This window comes from Salvelinus alpinus, chromosome 20 (genome assembly GCF_045679555.1).
Source record: "Salvelinus alpinus chromosome 20, SLU_Salpinus.1, whole genome shotgun sequence".
NCBI classification, from domain to species: domain Eukaryota; kingdom Metazoa; phylum Chordata; class Actinopteri; order Salmoniformes; family Salmonidae; genus Salvelinus; species Salvelinus alpinus.
The window spans coordinates 41,894,968-41,917,376 of NC_092105.1; the positions used below are offsets into that span (position 1 = coordinate 41,894,968).

General features: G+C 44.9%; 1 protein-coding gene across 1 annotated transcript in view; it reads left to right on the forward strand.

Moving 5' to 3' along the window:
• The window catches only part of LOC139546928 (bromodomain adjacent to zinc finger domain protein 2B-like), a 92,115-nt gene that overhangs the window by 62,996 nt on the left and 6,710 nt on the right, over positions 1-22,409 (forward strand). Inside the window, 21 exon segments of the mRNA XM_071355894.1 lie at positions 296-356; positions 2,507-2,615; positions 2,860-2,961; positions 3,387-3,600; positions 12,029-12,121; positions 12,320-12,381; positions 12,759-12,824; positions 13,754-13,819; positions 14,326-14,370; positions 14,637-14,663; positions 15,787-15,852; positions 16,138-16,278; positions 16,937-17,191; positions 18,122-18,357; positions 19,065-19,139; positions 19,431-19,671; positions 19,871-19,933; positions 20,042-20,186; positions 20,401-21,122; positions 21,486-21,735; positions 21,893-22,048. Of these exon segments, the coding sequence (XP_071211995.1) occupies positions 296-356; positions 2,507-2,615; positions 2,860-2,961; positions 3,387-3,600; positions 12,029-12,121; positions 12,320-12,381; positions 12,759-12,824; positions 13,754-13,819; positions 14,326-14,370; positions 14,637-14,663; positions 15,787-15,852; positions 16,138-16,278; positions 16,937-17,191; positions 18,122-18,357; positions 19,065-19,139; positions 19,431-19,671; positions 19,871-19,933; positions 20,042-20,186; positions 20,401-21,122; positions 21,486-21,735; positions 21,893-22,048 (3,195 nt within the window).

Consider the following 22,409-nt stretch of genomic DNA (forward strand, 5'->3'; position numbering starts at 1 on the left):
TGCATTCTAACCCTGCGTTGATGTGTCATTTCTAAAAGCAACAGTGGTTAAAAGGACCCTATGGTTTTGCCTGTTTCTTTGAATAAAACACCTGTCAGGCTGAAATATTCTTAAAGGTACCCTGTCTGGTGGGTGTAGTTTTCAAGCCATTGTTTTCCCCTAGGCCACTGAATTGACGTAGGTGTTTCTTATTTTAGAGTAAGGGCACCTCTGGCCAACACGACAAGGTTTCTGCATTTGCTCAGGTCACAGTAGATCTGTCAGACCGTTGTAAAGAGTCCCCTCTTTCTCCCAGGAACAGGGAAGAGAAGGAGAGTGACGGATGAGAGGAAGCTGCGGACACCTCTAGAGTTTGGGTAAGATATACACCGTATATACATACATACACCACTCAGAATGTCACTGGTCACCCACTGTTAGTGCTGAGCGATTAACCGAAATGTCATTTTTTTATTTTTTTACAACTAATTGACCGACTTCGGTTCAATTATTTGAATTCCATTTCGTTCTGTGTTTTTTCTGTGAGCTCGATTTGTGCAGCTTCTGTAGAGATAAATCAGATCACGCCTGAACTGTGTGATGTAGTAGGGAATTGTAGTTTCCAACAGGCCAATATTTTACATAATTACCACGTGTTCTGTGCTCAACTAACTACAATGACCGTAATCCATTGTGCGCCCACTTAAACTTGTCCGATCTGTGTGAAGAGCACGAGCAAAATCGAGAGGGATAGACAGCAATTGCTTCGAGTCTGAAAATACATGATCTAAGTGATTGATAGTTGGTATTCTGCAGTCATAAAAGTATGTCTTATTTAATTTGAAGAACTACTAAAATAGTGATTGTCAGACAGCATAGGCAGCAGCTCTGATGAGATGACTTGGAATGAAATAATAGTCATAAAATAAATATTTTATTCAAGTAATGTGAATAAATGATGGGTACTAAGTGATAAGCAGTAATGTGCAGTCACTACCACAATGGGACCTTTATTAATTGTTTTATTCTGTGTTACAGCATTCAACCCACATAATGCATAGTGCATCTCATGAAAAAAAGAACAGTACTATAATATGATGGTGTGGCGATTTTCCTCTGTCCCTCAAACAACATGGGTGGTATAACTGACTTAATGGGTCTTAAAGGAGCCAAATCATAGTGTATACATCCCAATCAGTGAGGTTCCTTTTTCCAGAGCGGTGATGATACATCGTCAACAACAGAGTGGCTAGACGAAAAAAGAGTAAACAACACAACATCGCTCCTTCCTTCCCTCCCGCTATCCCTCCCTTCATCCTTCCCTCCCGCTATCCCTCCCTTCATCCTTAACTCCCGCTATCCCTCCCTTCATCCTTCCCTCCCGCTATCCCTCCCTTCATCCTTCCCTCCCGCTATCCCTCCCTTCATCCTTAACTCCCGCTATCCCTCCCTTCATCCTTAACTCCCGCTATCCCTCTATCCTTCCTGCTATCCCTCCTCCCCTAAACTCTCCCTTCCTCAAACTTTCCCCTTTCTCTCCCTCCGTCCCTCTCTTTCCCTCTATCCTTCATCCCGTCTTTTCTCTATCCCTCCCTACCACCCACCATCCATCCTGCCTTCCCTCAGTGGGCCCCTCCAAAGCCCAGGCCTGACAGTAAGCCGAGTGGCCAGGAAATGAGGCGCTGCAGCAGTGATGGTCAGGGGTTAACCACATCCAGTCTCAACACAGACACGCAACATTAGCAGCTCCAGCTCCGTCCCACCACCCACCACAAACCCAGCGACACTGCACTTAGATCAGGGTGTCTTTCATCTCCCACGGATGTTTCTCATCAGCAGGTTCAAAGAGGAAAGCAAGGCAACAAGCCTTATATCAGTCCCCTGCTCTGCTTAAGACCCAGGCTATGTCGTAAATGCCACCGTTTTCCCTGTATAGTGCACTACTTTTGACCAGAGCCCCATGGGTTAGTGTGCCATGTAGGGAATAGGGTGCCGTTTGGGCCGGAATCCTCACGCCGTTTCTGTTAGATGGCGGCTGTCCAGATGCACTGAGAGAAGTGTCGTGTGGGGCGGTGTTCCTCTTGGCAGCTGTCCATCCCAGGAGAGTCTGATTACCGCTGGAGTCCTACCGGGCTCACAGGGCAGCCAGGCCACTCAGTACAGAAGACACAGCTGTAAACAGCTCGTTTAGATAGCTGCCCTCGCCAACATCAGGCTCTAGCTGTCTGCTGAAGGATTGGCAGCTAGGAGAAGAGCATGTAACAATTCTAGCTGACTAAGTGTTGTGTAAAAGAATAAAGACGGTGTAAGAAGGTAGCACAAAACAACTTAGTTTCCACCCATGTACCTTGATATCCAGTACAATTTATAATGCACTTGTATAGTCCCTCTACTTTGACTGCTTGAAACATTACAAAATGATACATGACTGGCATATATCGGTACTGCACTGTGTCGCGCTGACCGATTAGTGTGAATGGGATTGTGCTCCTGTACGTGAATCACTTGTAACCTCCCTCCATCCTAGGTGGCAGAGAGAGACTCGTATCTGTAATGTGGCGGGCCGTCTGCAGGGCGATGTGGCGTACTACGCCCCGTGTGGGAAGAAGCTCCGGCAGTACCCCGACGTGATGAAGGTAAGGTCATACCTCCCAGGTCACTAGCGTTAGCATCCTCTCTCCTACATCTCTCTCGTACGAATCCTAATAGATTTAAAGCTAATGTTAATGATTTAGTTTTTTTTGTTGCATTGTCTCCAGATTTTGATCAAGAAAGACATCATTTACACCCAAACCAATAAGGTTTCTGTTATTAACTTAATCTTTGCCTTAACGCTGATCTTTTGTCTCACCAAGGCCTCATTTATGTTCTTCTTTGTAGTATGTGTCCAGAAATGGAATAAGTGACATCACACGCGATCATTTTAGCTTCAGTGCAAAAATAAGGGTTGGTGACTTCTATGAAGCCAGAGAAGGACCCCAGGTGACTGTCCTCTCTTTATTGACCATTTTCTCCCTCCCACAGAGCAGTCATCCGTAGCCTAAAGTACTGTATATCATTTGTTAACTTTTCCTGTGAATGTAATATTATCGCTTTATTGTAATATAAAAGCCAGGCACATATAGTTAAAGGGATAGTTCACTCCCCTTAAAACGCTATTTTAAGATGGCGCACTTTTAGTACATAGAATTTTTTTTGACATGTGTTTTTCTACATTTAACAACAAGTGATGTCTAATTGATTCATACTTAAAGGCAGCAATTACATAGATATATGTATTTAAGCTTAACGTTCATATTTTTTGTCATGAGGGATGTTTGTTTATACGGTATCAAGTATAGTCATACCGCAGTGTAAGTAAATGGAATGCTCTAATTGGCTGTCCAAACGCTCTCCTCTCCTATAAGGGATTGCAGTGGAGCTTGTTGACCGAGGATGAGGTGATTCCTCGTATCCTGGCCATGGAGGGGAGGCGTGGGCATCCCCCTAAGCCTGAGCACCAGAGGAGAGGTGACGAGGGCCCCAGGTCCAGGCGCAGTAAGGGTCGACTTCCTAACGTTGGCGAGGCCGACTTCCCAGGCGCCACTGACGCCAAACTTCTACGCAAACTGGAAGCTCAAGGTGGGTTCAGTTCTTGCAAGCATCACTGGGGTACACTAAGTGACCAAAAGTATGTGAACACCTGCTCGTCGAATGTTGGGCGATTAGGCTTGGCTCGCAGTCGGCATTCCAATTCATCCCAAAGGTGTTCGATGGGGTTGAGGTCAGGGCTCTGTGCATGCCAGTCAAGTTCTTTCACACCGATCTCAACAAACCATTTCTGTATGGAACTCGCTTTGTGCATGGGGGCATTGTCATGCTGAAACAGGAAAGGGCCTTCCCCAAACTGTTGCCACAAAGTTGGAAGCACAGAATCGTCTAGAATTGTCATTGTATGCTATTGTATGCTGTAGCGTTAAGATTTCCCTTCACTGGAACTAATGGGGCTAGGCTAAACTATGAAAAACAGCCCCAAACCATTATCCGTCCTCCACCAAACTTTACAGTTGGCACTATGCATTGGGGCAGGTAGCGTTTTCCTGGCATCCGGCAAACCCAGATTCATCTGTCGGACTGCCAGATGGTGAAGCATGATTCATCACTCCAGAAAACGCATTTTCACTGCTCCAGAGTCCAATGGCGGCGAGCTTTACACCACTCCATCCGATGCTTGGCATTGCGCATGGTTATTTTAGGCTTGTGTGCGGCTGCTCGGCCATGGAAACCCATTTCGTGAAGCTCCCAAAAAACAGGTATTGTGCTGACGTTGCTTCCAGAGGCAGTTTGGAACTCGGTAGTTAGCGCTATGCCCTTCAGCACTCGGCGGTCCCGTTCTGTGAGCTTGTGTGGCCTACCTCTTCGCGGCTGAGCCGTTGTTGCTCCTAGACTTTTCCACTTCACAATAACAGTACTTAGGTAGCCGAACTGGTGCCATTTTTAACAATTTCATGTGTCTGAAGGTACAAACTCTGCCTTTCCGGCGGGCACAGAGAGAAAATCAAGTGCACTATAGGCCTACCGCTGGCCAATTGGATGGCTTAGATTAGCTGAAATCAGCTGAAAGACAGTGCCCCTTTTTGGTCAGTATCAGTGGAGGAAAGGGAAAACGAATGGATGTTGAGAGGCGGACCCTAAGTCTGTATGCTCACTCAGCTGTGCCTCACAAGTAATACAACAGCAGATCTATTAACGGTGTGATCATATAGCCTACCTCAAATTTTGAAATATATATTTTAAGAAATGACCCCAACAACAATGCATTGGCAGGGCAATTCAAGCAAAGCCTATAGCTTACTGCACAAACCTCATGGCTACAGTACTGTTTTTAATTGGTTAATGTTGCATAGGCTTATGTTTTCTAAATCATGTACTGGCCAGATCATTTTTTTTACATCGCAGCTTGCATTTTGACTCGGAAAGGGATCTTGACTCACAGGTTGGTCACCACTGTTCTAGAGTTTTCCCTGTTAACACAATCAACGTTTCCCTTTACTGTGGCAATTGTGACAAAATCAATGCAATATTAGCCACTTTCAATGCAACATACCGAAACAAAACCAACTATGCAAGATATTTTGTTGTAGCAGAACGCATCGGAGTGGGATTCTATTCCATCTGGGATTATTTTGGATTGACACACACGACTCAGCCCGTACTCTACACAGACCGGTGCAGCATAAACAATCAGAGCTGCAGTAGGCCTATATGCAAATAAACCATTGCCATATATGGATCTATGCCATTTACTTTGAACTGGACTATGTTTACAGCATGAGCGGTCGTGAGTAGATGTGCTTGTTTTGAGATCAAAGCGAGAGCTTGCTACATGCACAGAATTTTCACAATGTTCAAGTTTGTGCTCAGCAGACCTGAAATATGCCCAAAGAAATGTAGGGAACATTGGAGTCCACATACTTTTGTGTATATACCAGTGCATTCGGAAAGTATTCAGACCCCTTGACTCTTTCAACATTTTGTTACGTTACGTCCTTAAAAAACATGTAATACCTTTTTTTTTTTTTTCTCAATCTACACACACTACCCCATAATGACAAAGCAAAAACAGGTTTCTGGAACAGATTTACATATGTTTTCAGACTCAGTCCTTTTTTTTTTTACCCCCTTTTCTCCCCAATTTTCATGGTATCCAATTACTTGTAATTACTATCTTGTCTCATCGCTACAACCCCCGTACGGGCTCGGGAGAGACGAAGGTCGAAAGCCATGCGTCCTCCGAAACACAACCCGGAAGCCAGCCGCACCAATGTGTCGGAGGACACACCGTGCACCCGGCTCCCTTGGTTAGCGCTGTCACGAACCGGCTCAAAGCCCGTAACAAAAGGGAGACCACATGGAGATAAGGAATAACAAACTATATTTATTAACTAAGGTAAAGTAAATACAATTAACAATGGTGTGTGTGTAGTCAGTAGTCAGTAGTGTAGGTGAGTGGTTGCGTGTATACATGGGATAAGTAGGGGTGTTGAAGGGTGCCAATACAAACAAACCAAATAGCCACAACCAAAATCTGTCTGTGTCTGACTGGAGAGAGTCTCTCATGAATGGGGAAGTGGTGTATTTATCCTGGGAGACACCGGGCCCAGGTGTTTCCCATGTAGCTGACGACCCTCCCAACTCCACCCACCGGCATCCTAATAAGGAAACAAGAACAAAGAAAGAATACGGCAGACAGAGTGGGAGGGTCGTCACAGCGCGCACTGCGCCCGGCCCGCCACAGGAGCCGCTGGTGCGCGATGAGACAAGGATATCCCTACCAGCCAAACCCTTCCTAACCCGGACGACGCTAGGCCAATTGTGCGTCGCCCCACGGACCTCCCGGTCGCGGCCGGCTGCGACAGAGCCTGGGCGCGAACCCAGAGTCTCTGGTGGCGCAGCTAGCGCCAGATTCAGTACTTTGTTGAAGCACCTTTGGCAGCGATTATAGCCTCGAGTCTTCATGGGTATGACATTACACACCTGTATTTGGGTAGTTTCTCCCATTCTTCTCTGCAGATCCTCTCAAGCACTGTCAGGTTGGATGGGGAGCATCGCTGAACAGCTATTTTCAGGTCTCTCCAGAGATGTTTGATAGGGTTTAAGTCCAGGCTCTGGCTGAGCCCCTCAAGGAGAATCAGAGACTTGTCCAGAAGCCACTCCTGCATTTTGTTGGCTGTGTGCTTTGGGTCGTTGTCCTGTTGGAAGGTGAACCTTTGCCCCAGTCTGAGGTCCTGAGCGCTCTAGAGCAGGTTTTCATCAAGGATCGCTCTGTACTTAGCTCCTTTCATCTTTCCCTCGATCCTGCCTAGTCTCCCAGTCCTTGCCGCTGAAAAACATCCCCACAGCATGATGCTGCCAACACTGTGCTTCACCGTAGGGATGGTGCCAGGTTTCTTCCAGACGAGACACTTGGCATTCAGGCCAAAGAGTTCAATCTTGGTTTCATCAGACCAGAGAATCTTGTTTCTCATGGTCTGAGTCCTTTAGGTGCCTTTTGGCAAACTCCAAGTGGGCTGTCATGTGCCTTTTTACTGAGGAGTGGCTTCCGTCTGGCCACTCTACCATTGTTATAACTTTAATGGGTTACAGAGTTAATGTTTACAGTTAATTCATTGCGCTGTATCTAAAGATAAGAGAACGCGCCAGTTGTGTACAAGTGACAAGTCATTATCCTGGTAAAAGTGGTAAAATGTAACATGAACAAGTATTATTACTAAAAAGAAGCATTCATCTCACAACTGACGTCCCAAGTCATTACTTCGAATATAGTTGTTCTATATTTTTGGTGCCAAAACCCGGGGGTATGAGCTGCGACGAAGATCCGAGGAATGAAGTGGCTGAAATGGCTGAGGAGGAACGTCGGTATGGAGCAGAAAGAATGAGACGAAAGCGGGGTACCATCCGAGGTGCCACAACACGGATTTTGAATCAGATTGACGTGGAAATAACCCAGTAAACTCCGGATACCTATCACTTCAGTACATTGTTGGAATTGCTGTCAGCTGAGGAGGACCGCTTGTTGAACTTGGTCGTGAAATTGAACAGTTAACTCCGTCGGACGTATTGGAGGCGGAGATTGCATGCACGGGGGATTACAACGAGTGCGTTATCATGCTGAAGAGTCGTGCACAACGAGTAATATATATATTTTTAAAACAGGACCTCGATCCACTACCAGGACGGGTGAGTGATGCTAACTCAAAACAGAACACAGAGACAATCACTAAGGCTACCGAAGTTGATTGAGAAATTCTATGGAGATGTCAGTATGTGGCAGGAGTTTTGGAGCCAGTATGAGACTGCTATTCACAACAATGATTCACTGTGCAGTAAAGAGAAGTTTACCTACCTGAACTCCTCACTGGACCAGCTGCAAAGGCAGTAGCAGGACTGATGTTAACAGACAGTTACTATGATGATGCAATCGCTCTGCTCAAGAGCAGATTTGGAAGGAAGGATCTTGTGATTTAGTGCTCACATGTCAAAGCTGCTGAATCTCACTCCCGTTAAGAAATCCTCTTACAAATGCATACGATGAATGTGAAATTCAGATTAGGAGCTTGGAATCACTGAGTGTAGTGTCAGAAACCTACAGAAGGCTACTATGCCCAATCTTACTACAGATGATTGCAGAGGAGATAGCTCTTGACTATAGTCGTCAGAGGGGAGTAGATGATGAATGGAAAGTGTCTGAGATGGTCAGTTTCCTACAGAAGTAGGTTCAGAGCAGGGGGATGTCATTTGTAGTGCTAAGATCATGCAACCAACAGAAAGAGAGCAAACCATGGAACAAGTCATGCTCCTCCGATGAAATTAAAACAAAGACCCAACATGCCTTCTGCTGTGGCACTGCACACAGCCAGCCAGAAGGAACAAAACTGTATTCTGTGACGGTGCAGACCATAAATCAGAAAACTGCCCAGATCACAATATTGCTGCACGCAAAGAGAAACTAAAGGAAATGGAAATATGCTTTGTATGTTTAGGAAAGAAACACATAGCAAAATTCTTTAAAGTCAGAGTGTCATGTGCAACATATGGAAGCAGACATCACATTGCTGTGTGTACCGGTAAGAGGAGTGAGGTGCAACCCCCTACTGTTTCTGCAGATGCTGTTGTTTCCTCAGTTATTCCCCATTCTGTGAAGACAACCAGACGGACAGAACACTGTGTTGCTACAAAAGGCAAAGGCATGGGTAGAAGGCCCACCGGGCAGGAAGATAGCTTGTTGCTTACTAGATGGAGGCAGTCAGAGAAGCTTTGTACATGAAAACCTTGTGAAGGGTTTGAAGCTACCAGTAATCAGACAAGAGGCACTCACTCTTCACACGTTTGGCTCCTCTGCTCCAGCAACGTCCCAACGCAACACAGTGAAAGTCATCTTGGAGAATGTCTGGGACAAACAGCAGAGAATAGAGATAGAGGCAATTGAAGCCCCACAAGTGTGCACAGCTGTGATGAAGGTTCCTGGTGAGCAGATTCAACATGAGCTCAATAGAAAGGGACTGCAGCTCGCAGACTTTCGAGAAGATAACAAAGATCCTGAACTCTGTCCTGATATGAGCAGACTACTACTGGCAGATAGTATCAGGCTGAGTGGAGCGACTGACAGACGCTGGTTGCTTTAGAGGGCATCTTTGGATGGTCGGTGCAGGGACCAGTATCCATGTCAAGTGTTGCCAAGGCTTGACATGGAAAACATAGAACCCAGAGGAAAGGAGGCTCTACAGATGTTCGAGAGAACAACCACCTTCAAAGATGAACGATACCATGTGGAATTGCCATGGAAACGAGAAATGCCAGAATTCCAAGACAACTACAGTTGAAGTCGGAAGTTTACATACACTTAGGTTGGAGTCATTAAAACTAATTTTTCAACCACTCCACAAATTTCTTGTTAACAAACTATAGTTTTGGAAAGTCGGTTAGGACATCTACTTTGTGCATGACACAAGTCATTTTTCCAACAATTGTTTACAGACAGATTATTTTGCTTATTCACTGTATCACAATTCCAGTGGGTCAGAAGTTTACATACACTAACTTGACTGTGCCTTTAAACAGCTTGGAAAATTCCAGAATGTCATGATAGGCTAATTGACATCATTTGAGTCAATTGGAGGTGTGCCTGTGGATGTATTTCAAGGCCTACCTTCAAACTCAGTGCCTCTTTGCTTGACATCATGGGAAAAACAAAAGAAATCAGCCAAGACCTCAGAAAATATATTGTAGACCTCCACAAGTCTGGTTCATCCTTGGGAGTAATTTCCAAATGTCTAAAGGTACCACGTTCATCTGTACAAATAATAGTACCCAAGTATAAACACCATGGGACCACGCAGCCGTCATACCACTCAGGAAGGAGACGCGTTCTGTCTCCTAGAGATGAACGTACTTCATTTAAACATTCACAGTGTAGGTTGGGAAAAGTATGTGAACCCCTAGGCTAATGACTTCTCCAAAAGCTAATTGGAGTCAGGAGTCAGCTAACCCGGAGTCAAATCAATGAGACAAGATTGGAGATTTTGGTTAGAGCTGCCCTGCCCCATTAAAAAAAAAAAAAACTCACAATCTGAGTGTGCTATTCACAAAAAGCATTGCCTGATGTAAACCATGCCTCGAACAAAAGAGATCTCAGAAGACCTGAGATTTAAGAATTGTTGCCTTGCATACAGCTGGAAAGAGTTACAAAAGTATCTCTAAAAGTCAGTCCACGGTAAGACAAATTGTCTATAAATGGAGAAATATTCTGTGGACAGATGAAACTAAAGTTGAGTCGTTTGGAAGGCACACACGACTTTATGTGTGGAGAAAAAAAGGCACAGCACAGCAACATCAAAACCTCATCCCAACTGTAAACAATGGTAGAGGGAGCATCATGGTTTGGGGCTGCTTTGCTGCCTCAGGGCCTAGACAGCTTGCTATCATCGATGAAAAAATGAATTCCCAAGTTTATCGAGACATTTTGCAGGAGAATGTAAGGCTATCTGTCTGCCAATTGAAGCTCAACAGAAGTTAGGTGATGCAACCAGACAACAACCCAAAAGACAGAAGTAAATCAACAACAGAATGGCTTCAACAGAAAAAAATACGCCTTCTGGAGTGGCCCAGTCAGAGTCCTGACCTCAACCCGATTGAGATGCTGTGGCATGACCTTGAGCAGTTCACACCAGACATTCCAAGAATATTGTCTAACAGAAACAGTTTTGGAAAGAGGAATGGTCCAATATTCCTCCTGACTGTTGTGCAGGTCTGATCTGCAACTACAGAAAACGTTTGATTGAGGTTATTGCTGCCAATGGAGGGTTAAGCTGTTTTTAAATCCAAGGGTTCACATACTTTTTCCAACCTGCACTGTGAATGTTTACACGGTGTGTTCAATAAAGACATGAAAAATGATAATTGTTTGTGTTATTGATTTAAGCAGACTGTCTAGTGTTGTGACTTAGAGGATCAGATCAAATTTTATGACCAATTTATTCAGAAATCCAGATAATTCTAAAGGGTTCACATACTTTTTCGTCCCACTGTACATATCTGTTGTATTCGATTACGCTATTGACTGCAAGTACCAGAATGCCTTGTGACAGGGAAGAAAAAAACGAGAACTTGCCAGTGATTTTCCTGGCTTTCCTGGCAAAGCTAGAACTTTGTTTTAATGTTTTGTACAATATAAAGTTGGTAAAATGTAACGTGTACAAGTATTATTACTAAAAATAAGCTTTCATCTCACAACCGATGTCCCGAGTCATTCCTTTGAAGATAGTTATTCTATATCCATAAAGGCCTGATTGGTGGAGTGCTGCAAAGATGGTTGTCCTTCTGGAAGGTTCTCCCATCTCCACAGAGGAACTCTAGAGGTCTGTCAGCGTGACCATCGCCTTGGTAACCTCCCTGACCAAGGCCCTTCTCCTCCAATTGCTCAGTTTGGCCGGGCAGCCAGCTTTAGGAAGAGTCTTGGTGGTTCCAAACTTCTTCCATTTTAGAATGATGGAGGCCATTGTGTTCTTGGGGACCTTCAATGCTGCAGAAAGTTTTTGGTACCCTTATCCAGATCTGTGCCTCAACACAATCCTGGCTCGGAGCTCTATGGACAATTCCTTCGTGCTCATGGCTTGGTTTCTGCTCTGACATGCACTGTCAACTGTGGGACCTTATATAGACAGGTGTGTGCCTTTCCAAATCATGTCCAATCAATTGAATTTACCACAGGTGGACAGGATGCATTTCAAGTCTCATAGCAAAATGTCTGAATACGTATGTAAATAAGGTATTTTTTGATTTGTATAAATTTGACAACATTTCTGAAAACCTATTTTCAGTTTGTCATTATGGGTTATTGTGTGTAGATTAAGGAACATTTTAATTTAATGCAATTTAGAATAAGGCTGTAATGTAACAAAATGTGGAAAAAGGTCTGAATACTTTCCCGAATGCACTGTATAGTGTATCTTTTTAAAGCTGCTGTAACCGATAGGACTATGAACTCTAAAAATCTCTCCTCTTGTTGCAGAGATAGCTCGACAAGCAGCCCAGATTAAAATGATGAGGAAACTTGAAAAGCAGGCCATGGCACTAGCAGCCAAGGAGGCAAGGAAACAACAAGGTATTGTAAGCTAGTGTTCTGTGAAAGCTGTTCTTGTGACAATGCCATCCTGTTCACCACCATAGCACAGTTAGTCCAGTACAACCCTAATTTCAATGTTTACTTTCTTTCTCTCTGTCCGTTTCTCTTTGTCCTTTCTTTCTGTTTCTCTTTCTTTCGGTCTTTCTTGCTCGCTCTCTGTCTTTTTCTCTCTCTCAGCAATCATGGCTGCTGAGGAGAAGCGGAAACAGAAGGAGCAAGTGAAGATTGTAAAGCAGCAGGTAGGGATTTGCCTACAGTACGAGCATTGTCATGTCCAAAAGCTCACCACTCGGATGCATCTGTTCACAAGTTGTGTTTTTGTTCTGACGCCTCCAAGGTGAAAAGATCCCAAGCAGAATTAATTGCTTTGAAATATTCTCTAAAGGGAAGATGCTAACCTTCAAGATGCTACACTCGGTTAATCTTCATTATGGTTGCAAAATTCTGTGAACTTTCAATAAATTCTCTGGCTTTCCCCAAATCCAGGGAATTTATTGAAAATTCATAAATTTTTGCAACCTTAATCTCCATTAGAACTACGTATACGGGCCCCCTGTTCTAACATGCATGACTGTAGATTGAATTCATTTGACCCCCCCCCCCATCCTTTTACTAGGAGAAGATCAAGCGCATTCAGCAAATTCAAATGGAGAAGGAGCTCAGAGCGCAGCAGATTCTCGAGGTGAGTTATTGCAGAAATATTCCGAAACACTTCCTTTTTTGCTGTTGGTAGGACTTTTTCTAAATCATCCAATGGCTATTTCTAAATTATGTGGTTGCACTTTTTCGGTTCTGTCTCCTGACTACAAGTGACTAATGCTTAATTGGTTTTTCACAAAGTGCCATTGAATATTCAAATCTCCTCAGACCGTGATGGGATTCGACACAAAATACCATCTCTCAGACAATAGTCGCTAATAGTTTAGCACAAGGAGATGAAACAGCTATTTTCCATGCACAGCGCTAATAGAAGCTCCGAAGTGTTTTAGCTTTACTAAATCAAATTTCAGTTGACATGGTTGGCAAGCTGCTCTTAACAGGATTCCTCTACGCTTGTAATTAGATATTGAAATGTGTCTTAATTTATTCCGACTGGCTACTGGTATTTTGTAAAAGAACTACAACTAGTTTGTCTTTTTAGTGTTAATGTGAGGAAATAATTATCTCACTGCACAAGATTGCAATATTTCACGCTTGACATTGCCAGTAAGTCCCTGTTGCAAGTGGGACTTGTCTCATTCAATATTATACTCTCTCTGCTCTAAATTGAACAGTTCTATGTTGCACATATGGCTATTTCATTGTGTGTTTAGTGTTAGTGTAGTCACTAGAACCAAAATATGTATTTTGCCCTGCATGTTTATTTGTGAAAATTGTCTTGATTTTAGTTAATCAAACAATGTTAGCCCTCCCACATGACAGAAATTCATTATTTGCTTCAAGTAGGAACTAGTGATAAAAGCCTAATCTTACACAAGCATAAATGGATTTGTCTGTGTATTTCTGTACTGGCTACCGGCATGTAGTACTGTACATGTGCTGTTGAATGAAGTGTTGAATCTCTGAAGGTTGTTCTGTTGCATGACCTGTAGACCTGTTTTGCATGCACAGACTAAAAGGAAAAAGAAGGAAGAAGCGGCAAATGCCAAAATAATGGAGGCTGAGAAACGAATCAAGGTTAGTTTAGATGTCCTGTTAAAAGAATCAACCATTAATTTGTGGCCCACTCCACCTCCCACTGTTGCCTCAAGTCATACAACCCCTCTCGTGTCGATTCCCAATCTCCTCCTTGCACATCATTGCCTCATTTAGGTGAATGTAAAGCAATGCTCATTGCTCCAAGGGACTGCTTCTCCGTGTTTAGGAAAATCTCCTTGCCACCCAGAGCAGACCTTTTCCATGTTAATCAGTGTCATAAAGGACATTGCATTCTGTCTCTGTCTCCTGCACATCTAAAAAAAGAAGAAAACACACAAAAAAACAACTATGGCATTTCCATTTCACATTAGTTCCAACATGCCCGGGCTCTTTGCCTGTCTGTCAATCAGATTAGTGAGGGATTTGAACTTTGTGTGGAATGAGGTAGAGAAACCTTATCCGTTTGTGTTGGCTGCTTTTTTTAGATGATGGAAATGAGGGGTGTGTTTGGATTGTAATGTCGTTTTATCTTTTTCCCCTTAAAGGAGAAGGAGATGAGGAGGCAACAAGCAGTCATTTTGAAACACCAGGTAGGTATCGCTCTCCTGCACCACATGATGCCCAAAGCCCATTTTCACTTTCAATTCTACTGGAATCTTTTTGGAACAAGGGTTCTTTTTGATATAAGTACTTGACAATTCCCTGTCCAAAATCTCTATGTCGCTTTGTTCATTTCAGTTTTGATGACCCTAGCTTGTCACCTTTCTTGGGGGGGGGGGGGGGGGTCTTGTATGAACTTAGTTTTTATGAGCCTGTGATTTCTGTTCCGTAATACTTTGCCAACTCTTTCTCCCAGGAGTTGGAGAGGCATAGACTAGATATGGTATGGGTATGTTTATTTTTGCACATCTAACACCGCATCGTGATATTGGTTGTGATATGGTTGTCATAGCAATTCATAAAGTGTAGCTCTGGCTGCCGTCATACTACATTCTTCTGCATGGCTTTCGAGCAAAGTGCATTGCGCACGCACGTCTTGTTCTATTTGTTCTTGTACAAGACAAAATAGTCAAGAACTTCTTGACTCTTTCAGATTCCATTTAAGGGGAGCAATGCACACTATCATGGTCCTAAAGACGTGACCCTCCATTGCCTTGTTTTGTTGTCGAGTAAATGGAAGTGCTTGACATCCAGGTGTTAAAAGTCAATGTAGAGTATGCTGCACTTGTCCATTTTACCACCTGACAAATCAGACCCGTCCATCGCCGGCTTTTCTCCTGCTTGTTGACATCAGTTTAAATCACCAACCTCAAGGAGAAATGTTCATTCATCGTTTCGTTGCCGTGTTTCTTGTTCCATATTTGAGATTTGATTTCTGTTGTTGTACCCAAACCTACTTACCATAAGTTACAATAGGCTAAAGACAGGCAATGATAGCATTGCTTTAAACCCATGCCATACTGAATATAGGAGTGCTCAGTACACGCCTAAGATAAATTCCTTACTACAAGGCCTCAATCTCCAATTGAATCCATGAATGTATTTGTGAGAGGTAACTTGCTTTCTGTAGCATAATATTACTTGCATTCTGATTTAAGATATTTTGCTTTGCTTTTCACCAGCGAATAAAGAATGAAAGACTGTAGCAGCTTTTAGAGTAACTTTCTAACACAGCATAGTATGACGACGTCTGTTTAATTCTTAGATGCAGTTGTACAAGTAGCACTTCAGTTTGCCTATTGCCAGTATGCAGACGCATTCAAGCCGACTCTAACTTCAAGCTTACACTTTGTGTTGACACTGCCTTCATACCTGTTGCTTTGCCCTTTTTTAGATTGTTGGTTGTCATCATTTTATTAACCTCTGAACTTCCTCTATAATGTTCCCAACGATGGCCAGACTTCTGTTTGTTTGTACTACTATACGTGTCATAGTAAGCTGTTGTGTTTGACGTCTAATATGAAGTGGCCTGGTCTGTGTTGAGCTGTGGTTGTGTGCTCTGTCAGGAGAGGGAGAGGCGGAGGCAGCACATGATGCTGACGAAGGCCATGGACGCCCGTAAGAAAACAGAGGTGCGTGATTCACAACTCGACCACTTCTCCTTGAAACTGTTACAGCAGGCTTCTGGCTATTGCCTCCTCTCCTCAGTTCTTCCTCCCCCTCTTTTTGTAAAACTATATGGAGTGTGAATGAAAGAGGGAATCGGGACCCAAGCAATTTTCGGTGAAAGTGCAGCAATTTATAAGCAAGGAAGGCCTAGTGTTGGCCTGAATTGTAATGACATAATCCTTAACACGATTGTCTGCAACGGTGCCGATAGCATGCACTGTTAACTTGGTCTGTAATTTGGACCTTAGGAGCGGGAGCGCGTAAAGCAGGAGAAGAAGGATGAGAAACGGTTAAACAAGGAGCGGAAATTGGAGCTTAGAAGACTGGAACTGGAAATTGCCAAGGAGCTGAAGAAGCCAAATGAAGACATGTGCTTAGCAGATCACAAGGTATACTATTCATAGGAGCTACTAGTGGAAATTCTAAAGGGAGGGATATGAGCCTTCTATGGCTATGAGTGTGCCATCGGTCATAGATTAGTACTCCAACTGAAAAGGAGACGTGGGCCGCATTGCCATTAGACTATCTCAAACCAAGAAATGTGTCAATACTGGCCACATTTAATCGCTTTTAATCAGTTTCTTTGCCTATTACCTATTTTAATCAATATGACGATAGTGTTTTTGAATGACAGCGGGTCTTTTATTTGTATAGTGATAACATCCTCCATATTGGAATGCATGAAAGTGAAGTTAACACAGGTACACGTTTTAGTAGTGCCATCAAGTGGCTGCCCCTGACACAACACTGACCAGGGGATTTCTGAGAGCTGCTTTCTCATGATTTCCACCAGACAGGGAATTGAGCCCCTGGAAAACAAGTTCATAGATCACACATCAACCCCGTCTCCATACGGCTCTCACTAAACCTCACTCCATACGGGGTCAAGCTCTGTTTGCCCTACTTGAATCTGCAGCTAGAGAAGCGATCTCTCTAGATTTTTGCTCTTACACTGCGTTAGGAACCTTGACATTATAACAAGTGCACAGCACACAACTGTAATTACATGACTGAATGTAACTGAATGTGTCCTCTCTCCGTTCCCAGCCTCTCCCAGAGTTATCCCGTATTCCCGGCCTGGTTCTACCAGGAAGCAGCTTCTCTGACTGCCTGATGGTGATGCAGTTCCTGCGGAGCTTTGGGAAGGTGCTGGGCTTCGACGTGGACGCCCACATACCCAACCTGAGCGTGCTGCAGGAGGGCCTGCTCAACCTGGGAGACAGCATGGGACAGGTCCAGGACCTGCTGGTGCGCATGCTCTCTGCTGTGGTGTGTGACCCCGGACTGCCACCAGGACACCGGGTGAGGGACTTTATTCTTGAGAACTAAACACACGCATTCACACATTCATAAATACTAAAAGGCGTACGTACAATCTGATGAATTCTTGAACAGCCACGTATATTAGCACTTTCCCAAATGCTCACACACCCATACTATCAGCAGTCATACAATATATTCTGATCTGCCTTCATAGACTGTACTGTACGCACTATCCACAGCTTAGAGGGCTGCATTGCAGCGCTAAAGACGAGATTCCCCTACTGTAATCAGAACACACAAGTGGGGCGTTATCAATATCTCTGGCTCTGCGAGGCTAAATGAATGGGCTTATCTGTTTTTGGTGGGTATCAGTGTTTATAGCTCTTAATACAGCTTCCACAGTTATACCCCCACATTTTTCCTAATTCATCAGTATTTTCTCTCCATGCTAATCTAAAGGGCTTAGTCACGCTTTCATGTGGCTTTCCATTATTCCTTCAAGGAACCCAGATGACTGTCGCCTATTATGGAGCCTCAGTCGACGTCGAGGGAAAATGTATCCCTGAAAAGAGAAGAATGTAGTCCCCTCTAACTGTCCTCGTCTGTGCCGTAGGCTGGACTACATTATGCCCCTAAAGGCAGCGGTTCGATCCCCCGTTCCACCACTCACTTTCTCTCCTGTATCCCTCTACATATATTTTGCAAACATGTCAGTAGAATTTGAAAATATCTTTGAAAGAATATATGGGTCACATTTCATTTGGACAGTCGCGTATAGATGGTTATACGATCAACAAACAGTTTGTTGATAGGCAACTGCTTGCTAAGGTTAGGGTTAGGTCTAGAATGAGGGCGAGGGCTAGTAGACCGTTGAAGCGTCGTTGACAGTTATTGAACCTCTACAAACCATCTACTTGGGACCCTTCAAATAAAGTGTTTACCGATATATGTCCCTCTCCGCCCCGCCAGACCAAGACGGCCCTGGGGGACCACCTGTGTAATGTGGGCATCAACCGGGATAACGTGTCGGAGGTGCTGCGGGTCTACATGGAGGCTCACTGTGGAGGGACGGAGCTGCAGACTGACCTGGGGGAGGTCACGGCCAGTCTGAAGACCAAGGCTTTCCAGGCCCACACAGCCGCACAGAAGGCCTCGGTCCTGGCCTTCCTGGTCAACGAGCTGTCCTGCAGTAAGAGTGTGGTCAGGTAAGAGAGGACACTGAACTCTTAGCCACAGCAGTCTGGTCTGCGATCTAGATCACAACACTGATACGGTCTGTTATTTAGACAAATGATGTCAAGGTAAGTGCTTTAGGCTTGCATGTGGGAAACTACTTTGTTGATATTTGAAGTTGTTCAGTGTCCAATCAAAAAATGATTAAGGGGCTCTATTCAACCTGTAAAGCTAAAGCGTTACAGATTCCGCTATAGAAAAGTAAAGGTCATTTCCGACTGAGCCGATATATTTACCTCGAAATGCAGTCTCCGCTAACGCGGGAAACTTTGCCTTTTAAATTTCAATCACGCAATGTGGATTGAATAGAGCCCAACGTTATTCTGAGCACAGATTATTTTAGCTGACTGACGCCTGCGTCACTCATCTTTGAGCATGAAGCGGGTTTTGCAGGACATAGTACTGTTTTATTCATTGGGACTTGCATTTTTTTGATGTTCTACCTGGAATATCAAGAGTTGTGTTGTCATAGAGCGTTTCATTGGGTTGCATCAAACCTGAAACCCTTTTCAAGTCACTGCCTGTACCTGAGGTAGATTAGGTGACACAACTGACAATGCTTGTAAATATAATCCTGTTGCTCAAGGAAAATTGTGCCACTAAAGCCTTACTTCACCTTTTTTATCATTGTTTAACAAAGCCGACCTATCTAAAATTGGTGCTTCGTGCTTCTTTGCAGCGAGATCGACAAGAACATCGATCACATGACCAACCTGCGACGGGACAAGTGGGTCATCGAGGGCACGCTTCGCAAGTGAGCACCCGAGTCATCTCAAGGATCACTCAGGAGAAGACTGCGTGACATACATTAATAGACCTGTATTACCAAATGGGTGTCCAGTGAAAAATGATGGATATCAGAATAGAATTTGCTGTTGTCCCTCTATTCCTTTTGTATTGTGACAGACTTGTTTGAAGTTATACTTCAAATAAATGTGAATTTGATTTGATTGTTTAGGCTTTTTAAAGGTTTTTATATGGTATGATACTAAAGCTTAGGAAAACATTTGCCACTCTTATCCTCCTGCTGGTTGTCTTGTTCCAGGCTGAGGACCAGCTACGCCAAGAAGACTGGGAAGAGGGACAGTAGTGTGGGGGGAGAGGAGACCCAGTCCCTGGGTACACCCACCCCCGGACAGAAACGCAAGAGGAAAGGAGGGGACAGCGAGGAGGACGAGGATGATGACGAGGACAGCGAGGATCAGGGGGATGAAGACGAGGAGGAGGAGGAGGAGGAGGAGGAGAGAGGGAAGAAGGGGAAGAAAGTGGAAACCTGTGAGGATGAGGTCAGTGAGGAAATTGTCACCTTTCCACATGATCTATCCACTGAACCAAATGACAATGGAGTTGTCCCAAGTGGCACCCTATTCACTGCACTACACCGTGAATAGGATGCCATTTGGGACACAACCTCAGTCATTGTTTGTCTATTGTAAATGTCAGCCTCTCCTCTGGTGTCAAATGAATGTGATCTTTCCCATCCAGGATGATGGGGACCAGACATCCAGTGTAGAGGAGCTGGAGAAACAGATTGACAAATTAACCAAGGTTGATACCCAATGGGATCAAAGGGAGTCTTTAATTTTTTTTTATGAGGGTCAGTTTCCGGGCAGAAAAGACCTCGGCCTTGATACCATTTGTGTTTTCTCTCTCTAGCAACAGAGTCAGATCAGACGGAAGCTGTTTGAGTCGTCCCACTCGTTGCGCTCCATGATGTTCGGCCAGGACCGCTACAAGCGGCGTTATTGGGTGCTGCCGCAGTGTGGGGGCGTCTTTGTGGAGGGTATGGAGAGTGGCGAAGGTGAGACTTAAAACACTCACATGACATACGGGCACTACACTTGTTGCTACTTTATCAACTCACTATTGGGATAATATAGTTCATTTGGATAACCCAATTCAGCTTCTTCTCCTAGTGACATGGCTTTAGATCGGTAAGGTCTTTATATTACACGTGAGTTTGGGTAATTCGCTTTCTAGAACAATGTGGTTAATAATATTATTATCTTTTCCAGGAGCAGAGGAGCTGGGAAAGGAGAGAGAGAGACTGAGGACCACAGAGCTGGTCCAGGTGAAGGAGGAGGTGGAAAGGAGGCCGCAGGAGGTGGAGAGGAGGCTAGGGGCGTCCACCCTGGAGGGTAGCCGTGACAAGCACACCGCCACACCAGACAAGCACACCCTCAACCTCTTCCTCCAGAAGCCCGGCTCCTTCTCCAAACTCAGCAAACTCCTGGAGGTGGCCAAGATGTCCCCGGACTCAGACAACCACCCTCACAGTCTGAGCTGTAGTCTAGCCAAAGTCCCCACCACAGTATCCTCCCCTATCCGCCCCACCATTCAAACTACACTACCCAGCAACCCCTCTGCATCTCCCTCTCCGCTGTGTCCAGAGGTGAAAGCGGAGCCTTCCACAGCCCTCCTCAGCCCGCCCTACCTCAGCAGCGGCCCAGGGAAGATGTCCTCCAGCCCCCAGCAGCTCCAGCCCAATGACCAGCTCTTCAGGGTGCTGACGGAGAAGAACTGCCACTGGTTCAGCCTGCTTCCCCGCTCCCCGTGTGACGAGTCGTCCGTCACCACCAGCTCCACCACCACCCCCCCGGCCTCCTACCCCTATTCCTCCTCAACCACCAGGCCCAAGTCCCCCTCCTCCCTGTCTTCTAATCCACTAGCCTCCACCTCAGCCAGCCCCAGCAATCTCACCACTGGGATCAATAACTTCCCTTTTTCAGCTCTCCAGGTAAGGCCCCTGCACCATATCTCCGTCTCTGATCCTACAGGATTATTGTTAACATGGTGTAGGCATATTGCTACTGACCGGCATACCAGGCAGGCTTTTGATGTTGTCCCATAAGTGCTATACTGAAGCTGATTTCCCAGACACACGTGAATCCCTGTCCTGGACTAGGTGTAATCTGTCTCTAGGAAACCACCCCCTTATGTTCATGTCTGATTGTTATTCTTTAGCTGTGTTCCTTTTATCATAGCTTTATTTCTAGACGCCATTTGTGCTAGTTGTCAGTGAACCAAGTTCTGCTACATAACATTCACACTCCTCACCACTGCCTGTGCATTTTTCTGGTTCATGAACTCCTCCAAGCAGGTGAAGTCTGGCGTCCATATGATAGGTCTGCCATTCTGTGGATGGCCCGGTGGCATGATGATCCCCACCCTGCCCTTCTCTGCCAGTCCACTGCCCCCCTCCACGCTGGCCGCTGCCTACCACCATGTGGAGGGTAACGGCAACCCCTTCCTGGCAGTGCCCCCTGGAGAGAAGCCCCCCTCTGCCCCGTCCCCCGTGGTGGAGGTGGCCAAGACCCAGGACTACCCCGACCCACTGCCCATTCCAGGGGGTAAGCATGGCACACTGCCACCCGCTGATAGGAAAGATGGGAGATGACACAGCACTGTGGAGGACTTTTAAGTGGCTGCCAAGAATTTCCACTTTTCATTATGTGTTGTCATGGATTTTATTTACAGAAGTCTAAATAACTTAGGTGTGTGTTGTAGAGATGCTGTCAGGCTGGTGGAGAGTGGCAGATATGGAGGAGTTGAGGAGCTTGGTCAAGGGCTTGCACTGCAGAGGTATCAGAGAGAGGGCCCTGCAGAAACAGATCCAGAAACACATGGAGTACATTGCACAGGCCTGTGCCAAGAACAGAGATGGTGAGTGGTTTAGATAGTTAACACATATACAATTCTCAGATTCCTTATAAAGTGCACTACTTTTGACCAGGGCCCATAGGGAATAGGGTAATACAGTAGTGCACTATAAAGGGAATAGAGTGCCATTTCAAATGAGTCCTTATAGATGTCCAAAGTATCTTGTGACTCTTTAAATCTGACCTTTACTAATGTGGTAGCATGCATGACCTCGGTTTTAAAATGACACTGAAATGTCAACCCACTGCAGGGAGAGAGTGGATGCATCATTCAGAGCTAACATGGTCTTTACCACCATTCCTTAGGTTCATAATCACTTACAGCATGTTGGCGCGATTGAATGAGGCTGTCTTACAGCTTTGAA